Consider the following 15082-nt stretch of genomic DNA (forward strand, 5'->3'; position numbering starts at 1 on the left):
CCCGCTCCTCAAGAACACCACATTCTCTTCAAGTGCACAGCATCAGTCCTTGTCCTTCTGCTGCCTTTCGAGCGTGACCGACCCTTGTTCCCAGCAGCTTCCCAGGTCAGGAGGAGCCCCCACAAAATTCACAACAGAAGTCAGGGGTTAGAAAATTTTATTTGCTTTTTTGGTAACAGGAACTGCTTATTTACCAGGAAGGATGATGCCATCATACTGTAAATAAAAAAAAAAAAAAGAATGAACCAAGTGAGAAAGCACTGTCAGTTAAAGGTGCCATACCACTGTGGTGGAAACAGCCATTGTGTTCATTCCAAGGCAGACAGACAACACTGAGATGAAACACCAGTTCTCCTGGGAGAGCAGCTAACTGCCTTTCTACTTTGCTGCTGTGCTGTTAACTTCCAAGCAGGGCTTTGTTCAGATAACCATTAAACTCTGCTCATCAGCCCAGCGAAACAAGAAGCCCCACCCTCCAAAAGCTGATCTGATCAGAACTACACTCATCCCTTTTACTGCCCCAGGATTTGGCCCCTGAAGGTAACTATACCACACTAAGCAGAACCAGGCATGAGGATGGGAAAGGGGCATTCAGCAGGAGCAGGCTGAAGCCTGCCCCATGCAGGTATGGCCAGTGTAGATCTAGGCAGAGTAGCCAGTAAAAAGCCTCCAGACAGACTGCCCACCCTTTCCACCTCTGAAAAAGTATCAGGAGTCCCCACATCTCTAAGCAGTTACCATCAAGCTTTCAGCATCTCAGGTTCATTATCCAGTCTGTGTCAGACAGCACTATGGACAGATAAAACCAAGAACTTATTTTATTTGGATCACTCCATCCTCCATGTCTGGCAGCTGAGCTAGGAAGCTGTACTGGATAAACAAATCCTAACCCTGCCTCATCACCAGTGCTCCATGCACACAGAGCACCTCTAAAAACTGTGGGAGACAGATTTACATGAGAACTGCTCTTCAGTTCAGCAGACAAAAAAAGGGGGCATGAACAGCATTCATGCCCAAACACAACTTCTACTGTCCCAGAGCAGTAAAAATCAATGATTTAGGCAGTGATCAAGATCTCCTCCTGCCCACTGATTTGTTCCTGCCCTTCCGTAGTGAAGCATTTTGCCAATACTTGCTAGGAAACTCTTGGGATACAAAAATAAAGATAGACTTCACCTTTTGCTGAAACCAGCGCATGGCTTCTTCCTTTCCAATTCTGTGCTTGGCTCCAATGTTGCCAGTCCTGCGTTTCTTGTCAGCAATGCTGAAACCAGGCCTGCCCAGCACCTGCCAGGAGAGGAGAGCAACAGCACTATGTCATTCTGGGATCTATTCGTTTTCTTAGACTTAACAGTTTTCTAGGAGGGAAGGCTAGAATTTCCACATCAGTAAGATCTCATTGTTTGAGTTGCATTGAAGACTGCAAGCATTATCTTCTACTTAGTTTTCAGTTTACATTGAGGCTCTAAATTCTGAGCAGCCAGGTAAGCTGACAGGGACAGCTCCTAGGTAGGACAATTTAGCACATACACTGACTCAGAAACCAAAATGAGTGCGGAAGACACTCTTCCATACCCAGAGGCCTCAGCTCTTGAGAAAAGATACAGCAAACAGCACTGCTAACACATATGGAACAGCTTCCCTCCATTTCAGAGATTCAGAGTGAGGCACAGCAGAATGGAACGACTCAAACACACCAGCCACCACCACTGCTACATGACCCATCTCCAGGCCTCTAAACACAGGGAGAACCTTCCAGCAATGCAACCCCTCTTGCAGTCTGCATTCCTGAAGCCCCTGCTGCTCCTTCCTTCCCCAAACCCAGCACAGCTGTTTCACTGTTATCCCATGAGTACCAGTAAAAGCAACAGTATTTGTTTCTGAAGAAGCTTTGAGAGACATGTCATAAACCAAGGATTCTACAGCAGCCCTGGGAATCTCAGTTTAGACTTTGATTTTGTTGGCATTTTTCTATCTTCCAGCACTGTTAATGTGAGCCAGTTATCCTTCTAGGTTCCTTCTAGAGCTTTCACACAAGCCCAGGAGCTGCAAGGACGCAGGGAATACGCACCACGTAGAAGTCCAAGCCGTAGATACCAATACTGGGATCGTATTTAATCCCCAGATCGATGTGCTCCTGGATTCCAAAGCCAAAGTTCCCAGTGTCTGAGAAGTTGTTTTTTCTCAACTCGTATTCTCGCACCTGAAACATTGGTTGCCAGTCACCATTTAATTATTGACAACAAACAGAGGATGTGTTCTACCAACTATTACCAGACCCACAACTCACACATGACTAAAAATCGTTAGCCCTAAGATTTTGCTCCCAGACCCTGCTCATAAATCACAGCACCAAAGACAGAATCTCAAAGACAAAACCTCAAAAACAAAACTGCACCCACTAGCTCTCAAGTAAGGATGAAACAGCAACCAGAGAGAGAAACGGTGCAAACACAGCAGCCTGTGTATCAGACAGATCTGCTACCCCAACCCTTAACATCCACTACTAACCTGTAACTAGATCAGGTGCAACATTTCAAAGCACACATCTTTTCAGATTAAGTTTTCTTCTTTCACAAATCAAAGATTCAGACCAGCCAAATTCTCACCTTCAACCCCTTCTCCAGAATCTCCTCTGCTTTGGCCCCGCGAACTGTGCAATGAACAGCAATCTTCTCGTTTCTCCTGATTCCGAAGGATCTTACAGTGTATCGTGCTGTAGGCAGCAATAATCACACTTAGAGGCTATTCAAAGAATTCCCACCTGGGGGATTCAGAGCTTGCTTAAGACCAAAGAAGTTACTTAAAGAAAAAAACAAAGAACCAAGGGAACCACGTGTCCCCTCCTTGGGGATGAGGGCAGAGCAGCAGTCCAAGCATGGAGGCAGAACTGAACTGACAAAAACAACAACCAGCACCCGAATATTTAAGACCCCCAATTCTCACACCGCATGGGAGCAGACCTCCCCACACTGGCTCTGACAAGGAACCTCTTCCCGGGCAGCCACACTGCTGCTTTCCCCTCTGAGTGCTCAGGAAAGAATGGAAAACAACCACTGCTGAAGGCAGAAAACAAACCCTCCCCTCACCTTTGGAGAAGACGGGGGTCTGGCCCGTCAGCTGCTCCAGCACTTTGGCAGCTCTGGTGAGCCTGTCCCCGCTCTCCCCAACGCAGATGTTGAGGCAGAGCTTGCGGATGCGCAGCTCTCGCATGGGGTTCTCCTTTTCACCTTGGTCTTGCTGCGGAGAAACGACACGGAGGGAGGGGGGCTAACGAGGGGCGCCCGGGAGACGGCCCACCGCTCGCCCCGGCGGCCGGACAAGGCTCCGCCACGCCGCTATCGCAGCCGGAACCAAGCTCCGCTCCGCCCCGTGGACGAACCCCAGCCCCGCAGCCGCCTTTCAAGTGCCGCCGCGGCGGCGGCTCAGCCACCAGGCAGGCCGCGGCCTGTCATAGCAGTCGCTTCCCCAGGGCGGCCCACCGGCTCCTCCCCGCCCACATCGGCCCCGTAGCTCTCCCTCCCGGCCTCCCCTGCTCCCGCCCGCACAGGCCGCGGCCCGGCCGGGCCCCGCCGAGGGCGGATGGCGGCGGATAGAGACGACACAGCCGGGCCGCAGCCCACAGCCGCCGCTACTTACCGCCATGACGGAGGCGGGGAAGAGACCAGCCGGCCGCCGCCGCGGGGTCTTATGGGAGGGCGCGGCGCGAGCGGCGGCGCCCCCTGGCGGCCGGAGGGCGGAGGGGAGCGGCGGCCGGTTGCCGGGGCAACCGCGGACGGGCGGCCGCCATTTTGTGCCCCGGGCCCGTAGGGACGGCGATGCGTGGGGGCCGCCGGCCCTGCTCACCCTTACGCCCTGCCCCGCAGCCAGGTCCCGGCCTGCACCACCGTGTGCTGCTGCTGCCTCTGCCGCGGGGCCCGCTCCGAACAGCGCTGGGGCAGATGCTGGCGGAGGGGGCTGCGGTCCTGCCTGGAGCCCTGCCTGCTGCGGAGGCCAGGGGGGATGAACCGCAGTGGTTTTGCTGGGAGATGCTGCACCAGGTGGCGTTGGAGCATCTCCACTGCCAAGCAGCAATGGGTGTAGCTCACTGGATTTTCTCCTGTCCCTACACCCCCGAGTTCCTTGAACCAGACCTGGAAACATATTTCAATTTCAACTTCACTTATTCAGCAAAGTGTTTGTGGGTTTCAGATCTGTGCCTCGGATCTGGATCCTCTTTTTGCATCATTTTGACTTAGTCTGGAGGAAGGGTTCAAGGCCAGGCTGGACGGGGCGTTCAGTAACCTGGTCTAGTGGGAAGTGTCCCTGCCCATGGCAGGGGGTTGGAACTGGATGATCTTTAAGGTCCCTTCCAACCCAAATGATTCTGTGATTCTATAAAGGGAGGATTCGCAGCCCACACCCCCGGGAGCAGAGCATAATACAGCTTCTTCAGGAAGGGGGGCAAGCCAAATTCACACCCTTTTTTGCATCCAAACATCTCTTTCAGTGGCCACGTCCTGAGCTGAATACTTGCGATGAGTCTCTCACTCTGTAAGGATGACACTGGCTTATCCCCTTCCCCGCCTCCCAGGGACCGTGCTCAGGGCTGCCAGGTTGAACTCTGTAATGCCCTCACTTATTTTTTGCTCCAGTTGCTTCTAAAAGGGGATGAAGGATGAATGAACAATCAGCTTGTCTCATTAACAAGAGAAAAAAAGCGTTAGGAGTCCCTGTGCAGAGGGCATGAGAAGCCAGTAGTTAAGAAGTAACATTACGCTACTATTTCATTATTGATTTACTTCACCTAAGAACAGCTTTGCTGGAAATAGCCACAGGCTCCTTACAGAGCTCAGCTGACAGCCAGCTTTACCAGGTCTCTGTGGTTGCCATTTAGGATCTGTCCATGCTGCAGCATTCCTTCTTGCGGGCAAAGGCTGAAGGCAGGGTTAAATGCCTCCCCAGGGCAGTAGATTGGGATCAGAAGGTGGACAGAGCAGGGTCAAGGTGACGGGCACTTCAAGAGTCAGAGTGCAGGCAGGGCTGCGTAGCTTGAGCCATCACCCGAGGATGCTGCCAGGGCCCCAGGAGCAGGCAGGAACACACGGCTGAGCTTTGCTGCACAGGCAAGAGTAGTACAGGGGGCTCCTGCCCGACCCCATTTGCAGCCCATTCCCTTGTGTACCTTCACATGCTCGTGGCTCTCATTGCACAGCAGTGTCCTCTGTAGCCCAGTCTTGGATGGTCCCGCTGCCAAAGGCTAGGTAGAAGATCAGCCCAAACAGGTTGAGGGCTGCAGATACAAAGAAGGCATTCCTCCAGCCAGTCTGGGGATCCTGGGGGACCAAGAACAGATCACAATGGTATCACCCTTCCTTTTATCTCCATGTAGTGATTGCCCAACTACTGCCACCCCGTTCACTGGCATTAAACTCATCTCCATCCTCTGCTTGCTACTAATACCAACAACAGAAGAGCTTTGCTCAACTCAAGGCATATGCCAGACCGCCTCTTGTTGGAGATGTATTTCCTGCCTTGGCATTTTTGGAAACACTGTGTACTGTGCCGAATTCAGGAAGCTTTCCTGCCTGGCACAGAGCTTCCCCCTCACCCCACTCCCTCAACCCTCTCCCCATCTCTAAGTACATCCAGATGGGGGCCATGTGGAGCTCTTCCTGCTTTCTGAGTCATCCCCGTGTCCTCAAAATGGTCTGGAGCTCTGTTTGAATGGGTGCTACATCACATGGGCTCGTTGGGAGAGAAGGTTGGCCTGGAGTAATTTTTTGATTCAGTGCAAAGAAAGGAATCCATTTCTGAGAGGAGATCTGTGTTTTCTTCCAGGGATGTGCTTGTGGTTTCTGGCCCCAAAGTACCTGGCCAACGAGAAGTCCAACTGCAGAAGGAGCAATAATTCCTGCAACTACGCCAAAGGCATTTGTGATTCCCAGCAGGAACCCTGCATATCTGGGGAGAGGAAGCAAAGATTTCCTGAGTGAGGCAGAGAGGAAACTGTCACAAGAAGGGAAAGGAGTAGGTGCTGCCAGTCCCTTTCCTCATCTGCATGAATACCGCCTGTCGTGGTAAGCAACACTAGGATTTTCCCTGCAGGACTGTGGGGATTTTAAGCTTTTATTTTACTCCTTAGCTTGTACTGCCACCAGCTACAGAAGGGAAGGGAAGGGAGAGTAGGAGTTGCAGAAGTCTTGGGGGACTGGGAACAGGAAGGATGCAGAGCCAGGGAGGGCACAGAGGTCAGACCCACTTACCTGGGGGCTATATCGATGTGGTTAATATTGATGCCTGCCCCTGTCATGCTGATTACTGTCAAGGCCAGTGTTAGAAGGACCGCAACAACCGTGGAACAGCAGCCAATGTACGGCACAGCCACCAGGAAGATGGCTGGGAGCAGCATCCCTTGGGATGAAAAGGGGATGTGTTTTACCACAGGCCACACAAGCGTGTTGGAAAGGCTGGATGGCAGATGAAAGCTTGTCCTTACCAAGTGCTGAGAAGAGTTTCCTGACGGCTGCTGTGCCAAGCACTCGCCTGGCCAGGAGGAAATCAGCCAGCAGCCCAGCCAGGATGTGCCCCAGCCCATTCCCAACATAAGGCAAGGAGGAGAGAAGCCCATTCTGCAGAGCAGAGAACGAGACATTGTCATGTCCGTGGCACAAAGCAACAGTGCCAAGAGCTCCAAGACTGCGGCTGCCTTGGTCCCAGAGCCACCACCCTTCAGGAAGAGATATCGCTGAGGATCCTCCATGTTCCCAGCCTACAGAGGGACCAAATCCCATCGCTGTTGTAGGGACCAGCCTTAGCTGGAGGGCAGCACTCACCTCTCTGAGGTCAAAGTGGAGGATGTTGCTCAAGAACGTGGGCATGGAGGTCAGCAGCAAGTAGAACATCCAGTCTGTGCAGAAGCAGGCAACGGTGATTGCCCAAAGAGGCAGTGATTTAGCCATGGCCACAAGTGGGAGGGAGCAGCCATGAGAGCTGCCCTGGAAGGAATAAAACATCAGTTAGTGACACTGTTCCTGTCTCCCATCCCCTGGGCAGAGTGTCCAGGCTTTCCTCGGCCTCTCCATCTGCTGCTGCAAAGACTGGGACTAGCCCTGGCCACTGCATAAGGAGCCCAGCTGAACTGCCTCAGAGCAATCCCTTTGCTATGGTGTCTGCAGTGTGCTCAGTTGCGGGTAAAAGGTTTGCGTGTACCTGGTGAGCCAGAGATGACACGATGTACTCCTGCTCCCTGGCACTAATCCATGGGTGATGTGCAGGGTCCTCGTACACGAGGAGGAACCAGCAGAAGCACCAGGCACAGCCAACGCCACCTGCAAGGAGTGGGGATCTCAGTGCCAGCTCCTCTTACTGCAGCAGAGCTGAGAGCCTGTGAGATGGAGGCTGGTGCTAGCAAAATGAATGCAGGAAGATGGAAAGGGAGAACTCCCCTTAACCCGTTGCTCACAGTGGAAGGGGCTAGGTTGATGGCATGAAAGGTTCAGCAAAGGCACATTCCCTAATAGTATCCCAGCAAAATGGCTTCATCCTGGCCTGGCAGGTGAGAGGGAAGCCCAGAGCTCTGTGTGGGACTAGTAAGGACAGAGCTAGTCCCGCAGGGCTCTGATGGGGAGCCTCTGGGAGCTCTGCCAGCAAATGGTCTGCAGAGAGACATGATGGGCTATTACTCACCAAAGATATAGAAGACAAAAGGCCACCCCAGACTCTGGCAGATGATCCCAGCCAGGAAGAGAGCAAAGAAAGTCCCAAAAGTGCATCCTAGGGATCAGAAACCATAAGAGTCATTTTAATGGGACTTTGGTACCCAAGTACCTTTGTGTGACCAGCAGCGAGTGGGACAGACCTACAGCCTCCAGCCTGATTCACAATGGGAAAATGTGGTGGTGCAAACGAAGCGCCTGTGCAAACAAGCACTTTTGTATCCACGTTTGCTCCCTTCGGTGTCTGGATTCCCTCTTCTGCCTCAGGCTGACCTGAGCCAAGGAGACAGAGAAGACACAGGATGGGAGGAGGAGAGGCGGAAAAGCTGAATGCTGCTAGCACTTCTTTGCCGAGGACCCACAGCCTTGAACTTGAGGCTGCTATGAGGACTGGCTTGGACAGAAGGGGGTGAGGGGAGGTCCTGCACTTACTGAGTCAGTGATAGGTAAAAGGCCCCGTGTCTTACCAGCATCAGCGATGTTCATGAGCCTGCTGCGTTCCAGCGGAGGGGCCCACTTTGCCCAGAGTGTGTACTGAGCTGGAAATATCACTCCCTGCAATGATAACAGGGAGCGTGGAGGGAAGGAACATGGGGAGCACAACCATGGCCGACCAGAGCAAGTTCAGTAGCCTGGCAGTGCCTGGAGCCACAACTGACCTCAGCCAAGCCCAGCAGCACCTGCAGCCCAATGAGGAAGCTCAAGCCGAGCTCTGCTGCTGGTGGCACGAGGAGGGTGAGCACGGAGGAGAGCAGGAGCCCACTGCCCAGGATGGGTTTTCCCCCAAACAGCCCTGAGCAGTACCCGCCCAGCGCCTGCGTGAGGCCGTAGCCATAGAAGAAGGAGCTGAGGACGATTCCTTGAGTCTCAGCACTCCAGTTGTACACGGGGGCCTGGAGGAGACAGAACATGTCTATCAGACAGAGATCTCTCTTTTCCAGGCACAGACTCCTCCAGAAGGGGAGAAGCAACCAGGAAACACAGCCCAGAGGACAACAAACCAAGCTGGCTGCTCCTTCACCTCCTGGTCCTCAAGGCTTTTCTCTGCTGCTTCCGGCTCTGTCCTTATGCAAAAGCAAGAGCAGACTGAGCCCGGGAAGCATCTTTCAGTTATCTGCATCTGCTTTCCACTTACATCCTGAGCAAATCCTGGGTAGGAGCCATGGGGAGCGCTGCCGGACCAGCCGTGGGGGTGGCTGCTGTTGGTCATGGCGACGATGGTGATGCTGAGGCTGACCCGCAGTGCGTACGCCACAAAGAGAGAGACATGCAGGGCTAGGGCCAGGCCAGAGCGAGCGGAGCAGAGCCCTGCGGAGGGGGAGAGCCCACAAATCAGGGCTGGTTGGAGAGGCCGTGGGTTAGCTCTCACCCCCTCCTACAGATCCCTGTTGCCAGGCGATCACCTTACTGCAGCAACGAATGGCTCTTCCCAGGTACCCTCCAGACATCTACTGCTCCTTTGCAGCGGTGGCAGTTTGTGTCTCCAGAAGGAGAATGGAGGGGCAGGAAGGCAAGGAGACTTGCCCAAGGGTGGAGGGGACATATAGAAGCCTGAAGCGTCTGGCTCCCAGTCTGTGCTGAGGCAGCACTTCAGCTCGCTCCTCCCCAGGGAGCGGATTTACCTGTGCGAGAGGAGAGATGCTGGGCAAGCAGAGGGGCTTCATCCTGCTTTGCCTCCGGCCTGTCCCCTGCCTGCGTGTTGTCCACGTGGCACTGCATCCTCTCCTGCCTGTAATGCTGCTGCCTGCTGCTTCTCCTCAAGAAAATGGCCAGCCCTGTTGGGAAGGGAATCGCAAATGTCAACAAACATGGGAGCAGGCGGGCAGTGATCCCTGGCATTTCCTCCCAACGCCATTACTGGCACAGCAAGAGCGGAGCAGGCTGCTGGTCGCACCACCAGTGCAAGCGTTTTGTGAGCACAGTGATTTACAGCAGCCTCAAACCTCCCCGGGACAGCCTTATTTGCACCCGTGGTTTATAACTCCCAATCACGACAGCCTGGCAGGGCAGCGGGGTCTCTTGCACCCCGGGATGCTTCCGCAGACACCCCAGGGGTAGCCGCTGCCCTCCCTTGGCTAGTGCCAAGGGAGCCTCCTTCCCCGCCCCGTCCCGTTCCCCTCAGGGTGGCTCACGTACGGGGAGAGGTGTCTCCTCCAGCCCAGAGGGGACCGGCGGGGACGCGCGTTTCCTTGCTCCGCGCCCCAGGGCGGGGATTTGGGATTTCAGGGACCTGGGTGTGGAAGGGAGGAACGCTGGGGCTCGAACCGGCAGTCCAGGGTGAGCCCCCACGGGGCCACGCCCCGCCGCCTCTAGGCCACGCCCCTTACGGCGAGCTCCGCCCTCCACCACAGACCCCGCCCCCCACCGCGGGTCCCGCCCCCGCCGCCTGACCCGTGCGGCGCGCGCGTCATGTGCCCAGTCAAGATGGCGGCGATCAGGGCGGCGGTGCTGGTGCTTCTGGGGCTCTGCCTGGGCGGCGCGGCTGCCGCCATCCCCTTAGTTATCTGGCACGGCATGGGTGAGCCGGGACCGGCAACGGGGGGCGGGGCCGATCTCCGGTAACGGTTCTGTGGGCGGGGCGGCAGGGCTTAGTTGGGCCGGCCCGCTGACGGGACCGTGCTGCGACCCGAGCAGGCACGGAGGGATCTCGCAGGCTGACCCCGGCCCCGCTCCCCTTCCTCCGGGCCGCGGGTTTCTGCGGAGGCCGGGAGGTGCTGACCCTCCTCCCCCGGTCCCCTGTGTGCGTTGGCAGCTTGTGGCCCCGTTGCAGCAGGGAGGTCCTGGTGTGTTGGTGGAGGCGAGGCGAGGGACGGGGTGGTGGCGTGACGGTGTGTCGTCTGGTTCCCTTTTGCAGGAGACAGTTGCTGTAATCCACAAAGCATGGGCTACATTAAAAAAATAGTGGAGAATAAAATACCAGGGATATATGTTCTGTCTCTCAAGATTGGAAACAACCTGATACAGGTAGCTGACTCTGCTGTCACTCGCGTTTCTGTGTGGCAGGGTGGTGGCTAGTGTGTGGATCTGAAGGTGCGATAGTTGTTGCAGTCTGTTATTAACATGGTTCCACAAGGATTCTTGTAGTGCTTTCACTGCTGTTTTTTTTTTTTCTTTGTGAAGTAAACAGCTTTGATAGATAGAAACGAATAAAGTCTTATATAATACCTGCAGAAAAGAACCGGGGGAAAAACAAATTCCTAGTCTAAATTGTATTAATATGCAAATCCAACGATTAGCACTCTCTCACCACTCCGGTTTACATGAAGACTTGTGATAAGATGCTGTGCTAAAGCAGAGCTTTGCTCCTTGCCATGGTTTTTGATTTACAACTGTTTATTCACTATACATCTTCCATATAAACATAGAGACTTCTGCGCCTTTGTGGTTTTTGTCAATTTTGGGTAGCCCTACGGAATTTCTTTAAATAGTCTCTCAAGATAATGTGCAATGTATGTTATTTTTGGGGTTCTGGAAAAGATGGGTAAAGTTTGATTATTATTTTTTTAAAATTTTATACATATACACAGAATCTGAAAGGACTCAAATTGTCAAGAAGTTTGGGCAAGTGTCACTGTTCTGTATGCGACAGTTTTCCCAGGCAGAGTAGGAACAAAGATTTGGTGAAGGGAAGTCTCAAAACTTGAATTTCATTTCTGTCATATTGAGAAAGTTAAGGTCCTCTTTCAAAAGCAGAACTGTTGGTGACCTATTTGCAGAGATTATAATAGCATAAACCATTGTAAAGGTACAAGTTACACATTTTAATCTGGGTAATCCACCAGGATATGGAGAACAGCTTCTTTATGAATGTGAATGATCAAGTGAGAGAGGTGTGCAGCCAGCTCGCCAAGGACCCTCATCTGAAAGGAGGCTACAACGCAATGGGCTTCTCCCAAGGAGGCCAGTTCCTGTAAGTTTACACTTCTGTTCCATTTCCAGTGATTTCTGTTGGGTTTACCTTCTGATTTAAAACTCTTTTGAAATGTTAAGCAGATGTAAATGGACAAACCCCTTTGTAAAAGTAGGAGCACTGTAAAAGAGGCAAGAATGTGTTTCCCTGTAGCCTTCCTCTACCAGGAGGAGTTAATTCTCTTTGCAAATGTTACCCAAGTGCCTGAGCCCACTCAGTGGCAAGCTGAGAGCTGCCTATGAACCAGCATTGGTGGCCTGGGCACATTGAGCTCAGCTCCTTCATCTTTCCCCACAGGAGGGCGGTGGCCCAGAGGTGCCCTTCTCCTCCCATGCTCAATTTGATCTCCGTTGGGGGACAGCATCAAGGTAGTGTCCTCTTAAGCTATCACACCTCCTAACCACCTTGGAGGGTGGGGGGCTTCTGTCAGCAGGAGAATTTTTTTTTTTTTTTTTTTTTTGGACTCTTCCTAAAATCTGACCATTTTCTTATGAATTAAACTGTCCCTTTGTTCCTGTCCGAATCTGGTGATCTGCTTTGGCCTGGTTGTTAGCCGACTACGGTATCTTCTATCTTGGTCTTGCTTAACTGGCAATGAGAAGGGACTTTTGTAAACAGACAACTTATTGTCTGGGTAGAATTCTTACATACTTTGGAAGCACTTGGGACTAGTTGTTTCAGAAGAAAGTTCTTACTACAGAGCAAAGTCTTTATGAAACTAAACCTTCTGGGTCACAAGGACATTTTATATAGGCATCTGGAAGGCCAAATGCCAAGGAAAGGGAGGTGCTTTTTGCAGTAAATTGAAGAGGCAGTATAAAATGGAATTTAAAAGGTGTACAGTTAAGAGTGGTGGCAATGAATTTCACATACTCTCCCCTGAGAAGTTCCATGGCTTGAGTCTATTTCTTTGTAGTGTAGTAGGAAGTTTCATAGGGAACCATCCTGAGGCCTCCTGGGAACACACCAGGCCAGCTGGACGGTATTCTGCTTGTCTGCGTGCCCCATTCTCCGGAGCAATACCCTCAGCTCAAGAACATCATCCATTATCTTTGTGTGTAATAGTGCCCAGGGGCAGGAGGGCTGTCTAATGAGATTGCAGGATTAAAGACCGCCTGATTCCCTGGGTAATTCTTGCCACTGCTCTGTAAGAGGCTGGTTCTTTACCAGCAGAGGGATTAAGGGATTTCAGTTTGTCTCACTGAGTTGTTATGTGTCTCCGTACCCCAGGCGTATACGGCTTTCCACGCTGTCCTGGGGAGAGCTCCCATATCTGTGACTGGATCCGAAAGACGCTGGATCTGGGTGCCTACACGCAAGCTGTTCAAGAGCAGTGAGTACATTCATCAGGCTGCAGCAACAGGGGCCGGGCCTACATGAGCAGCTCTGGGCTTCTGGTCTGATCTTTGGTTTTTCTTTTCTCCAGCTTGGTACAAGCAGAATATTGGCATGACCCTCTAAAGGAGGAGGACTACAGGAAAAACAGCATCTTTTTGGCTGACATAAATCAGGAGAGGGTAAGGACCTGGCTGATGATTAAATGCCAGCAGGAGAACAGAAGCCTTATCAGTGAGTTCCTTCATGTTAGCTCTCTCTGGCAATAGTTTTGCTGGAGTTCGAAGGGGAGCATATTTTGCCTGCATCCCAGGAGTGTACAAAGTGTTTTTGCTGGTAGATTTATGAATGAGACTTGTCCGTGGCAGAGCATTTGCTGTGTCACTGCACTCTTTTGGAGTGGTTGATATAGATACGCCATGTGCTCAGGCCACCCATCACCTTTCGAGTAGGCAAATTCTGTCCCTCCCCAGGGGAGACCCATCCTCTCTTTACAGCCTGGAGATGAGGCTGAATGCCATAGGCACAGACAAGGGAGGCTGTTTACGGAAGTGCACATTCCTGCCTCCCAGGCTGGTGCTCTCCAGGGTTTCTTTTGCAGGTGCAGGGCAAGTTGGAGCAGTTTCCCCAACCTGTCTCAATGGGCTTTCCAGTGACTTGGATCTGTTCTCTGCTGCTTTCATCCAGGGCATCAATGAGACATACAAGAAAAACCTGATGGCTCTGAAAAAGTTTGTGATGGTTAAATTTCTCAATGATACCATGGTCGACCCTCCAATCTCTGAGGTGAGGCAGGCAGGACGGGTGCTGCTTTTGAGTGGTGTTCTGGTTCTTGCTTGCTCGTTTCTCGTCTGTCCTTTGGTGGCAGAACTTCAGGTTGGTGAGGAGCAGGCTGAGGACAAACAGGCCTGATACTGCACCGTCTCCAGCAGAAGCTGGTGAAAGCCTTCTTATCTCCTGGGAGCCCTTCTGCAACCGTTTCCTTGTTTTTATTCTGACAGTGGTTTGGGTTTTACAAAAGTGGCCAAGCCAAGGAGACCATCCCGCTGAAGGAGACCTCGCTGTACCTAGAGGTATGCTCTACTGAGGGGTTTCTGCTGTTTCCATTCTAAAGTGTCCCTGGGCCCTTGAGTTCTAAACCCCACAGCTCTACTCTGCTTGCCATCTCTGCTGTTCCCGGGGCATGTTTTCCTCTTGCCAGTAGCTGTTTGGGAGGGCATTTTTCTCCAGGCCAGTTCTGGCACTGGGAATGACAGTGGTGGTCTCATGCCTGGCTCAAGATACCCTTCAGCATGAGCTTAATTAGCTCTGCTCCTTTTAAAAGCCTTGTTTTAAGAGTCACCCAAAATGCCGTTTTTCCCTTCCATGAGGAGAAGCTTTGAAGAGCAGAGGCGGAACCCCCTCTAGCTGCAACAAGGATATCTGACCAGCACTTTTCTCCGTGCTGGGTTCCCCAGCCACTGCCAGCGTTTGGCCGTGGCAGGGCTCCAGGAAGCTATGGTCTCGCTTCTCTCTGCAGGATCGCCTGGGGCTGCAGGAGATGGACAAAGCAGGGAAGCTGGTGTTCCTCGGGGTGAAAGGGGATCACCTGCACTTCTCGGAGGAGTGGTTTTACAGTACTATTCTCCCCTTCCTCCAGTGAAGCTAAGGGGAGGCATGCTGAGAGAGCACTGGGGAGGGTCTGCCACTGTAGTTAATGCAGCTGCTACTGTGCAACAGCACTTTCTGCGTACAAGCCTGTGGGGATCTGGGGAAGGGGAAGAAGAGGGGGATTTAGCTCAGCAGTGCCACAGTGTGCAGAGGCGGCACCTCTAACACTGCAGTAAGAGACCGGGATTTGTTTGGATGTAATGACGCTCCAATATGGCTGGACTGAGCCTTGCACTAACTTTGAAACACTCGATCCTGCACAGGCCCTGGTAAGTCTACTTCAGTTGTCGGAGCTGGGGCTGTGCTAGTCACTTGGTGATGGCAAAACGATTTGCTGTGCGAGAGGTTTGTTTTCCCTCTTGCCTGTTCCTCGCAGGATGCAATGGCAGTATTAACCAAAATGACTAGTGTTAAGAATGTTGATCTCTTAAGGGGATCAGCAAGTAGACTTACATGGCTGTATGCAGAGGAAAGATATTACACGTCCTTC

The 15082-nt window shown here is 52.6% G+C and overlaps 3 protein-coding genes across 3 annotated transcripts; 1 reads left to right on the top strand and 2 right to left on the bottom strand.

The window, feature by feature from the left end:
• Nucleotides 1-140: 140 nt before the first annotated feature.
• On the bottom strand, nucleotides 141-3778 carry RPL11 (ribosomal protein L11). Its single transcript, XM_063355628.1, has 6 exons — nucleotides 3640-3778; nucleotides 3090-3240; nucleotides 2610-2716; nucleotides 2072-2203; nucleotides 1177-1287; nucleotides 141-216 (listed from the first exon to the last, which is right to left on the bottom strand). Exons 1-6 carry the CDS (start codon nucleotides 3643-3645, stop codon nucleotides 187-189), a joined length of 537 nt encoding a protein of 178 aa, XP_063211698.1. The 5' UTR covers nucleotides 3646-3778; the 3' UTR covers nucleotides 141-186.
• A 3064-nt stretch (nucleotides 3779-6842) lies between these two features.
• Nucleotides 6843-10011, bottom strand: LOC134525111 (sodium-dependent phosphate transport protein 3-like). Its single transcript, XM_063355629.1, has 9 exons — nucleotides 9834-10011; nucleotides 9320-9472; nucleotides 8833-9005; nucleotides 8357-8590; nucleotides 8165-8252; nucleotides 7841-7970; nucleotides 7669-7755; nucleotides 7192-7310; nucleotides 6843-6977 (listed from the first exon to the last, which is right to left on the bottom strand). The coding sequence occupies exons 2-8, from the start codon at nucleotides 9414-9416 to the stop codon at nucleotides 7235-7237; spliced, it is 885 nt and encodes a 294-aa protein (XP_063211699.1). The 5' UTR covers nucleotides 9417-9472; nucleotides 9834-10011; the 3' UTR covers nucleotides 6843-6977; nucleotides 7192-7234.
• Nucleotides 10012-10091: 80 nt separating this feature from the next.
• Nucleotides 10092-14733, top strand: PPT1 (palmitoyl-protein thioesterase 1). The gene is made up of 9 exons (XM_063355716.1): nucleotides 10092-10215; nucleotides 10552-10661; nucleotides 11480-11607; nucleotides 11905-11975; nucleotides 12838-12940; nucleotides 13034-13124; nucleotides 13630-13728; nucleotides 13944-14015; nucleotides 14462-14733. The coding sequence occupies exons 1-9, from the start codon at nucleotides 10107-10109 to the stop codon at nucleotides 14582-14584; spliced, it is 906 nt and encodes a 301-aa protein (XP_063211786.1). The 5' UTR covers nucleotides 10092-10106; the 3' UTR covers nucleotides 14585-14733.
• Nucleotides 14734-15082: the final 349 nt, after the last annotated feature.

This window comes from Chroicocephalus ridibundus, chromosome 19, assembly GCF_963924245.1.
Source record: "Chroicocephalus ridibundus chromosome 19, bChrRid1.1, whole genome shotgun sequence".
Taxonomy (NCBI): domain Eukaryota; kingdom Metazoa; phylum Chordata; class Aves; order Charadriiformes; family Laridae; genus Chroicocephalus; species Chroicocephalus ridibundus.

Excerpts from the sequence above, each read along its gene's own strand:
- RPL11 (XM_063355628.1), bottom strand. Across the intron at positions 2,717-3,089 it reads GACCCCCGTCTTCTCCAAAG|CACGATACACTGTAAGATCC; the intron begins GTGAGGGGAGGG and ends TGCTGCCTACAG. Across the intron at positions 217-1,176 it reads TGCGCTGGTTTCAGCAAAAG|TATGATGGCATCATCCTTCC; the intron begins GTGAAGTCTATC and ends TTTTATTTACAG.
- PPT1 (XM_063355716.1), top strand. The coding sequence starts at position 10,107 with ATGTGCCCAGTCAAGATGGCGGCGATCAGGGCGGCGGTGCTGGTGCTT. Across the intron at positions 10,216-10,551 it reads AGTTATCTGGCACGGCATGG|GAGACAGTTGCTGTAATCCA; the intron begins GTGAGCCGGGAC and ends TCCCTTTTGCAG. Across the intron at positions 12,941-13,033 it reads ACGCAAGCTGTTCAAGAGCA|CTTGGTACAAGCAGAATATT; the intron begins GTGAGTACATTC and ends TCTTTTCTCCAG.
- LOC134525111 (XM_063355629.1), bottom strand. The coding sequence starts at position 9,416 with ATGCAGTGCCACGTGGACAACACGCAGGCAGGGGACAGGCCGGAGGCA. Across the intron at positions 8,591-8,832 it reads ACCCAGGATTTGCTCAGGAT|GCCCCCGTGTACAACTGGAG; the intron begins GTAAGTGGAAAG and ends TGTCTCCTCCAG. Across the intron at positions 7,971-8,164 it reads CATGAACATCGCTGATGCTG|GTCAGCCTGAGGCAGAAGAG; the intron begins GTAAGACACGGG and ends TCCTTGGCTCAG.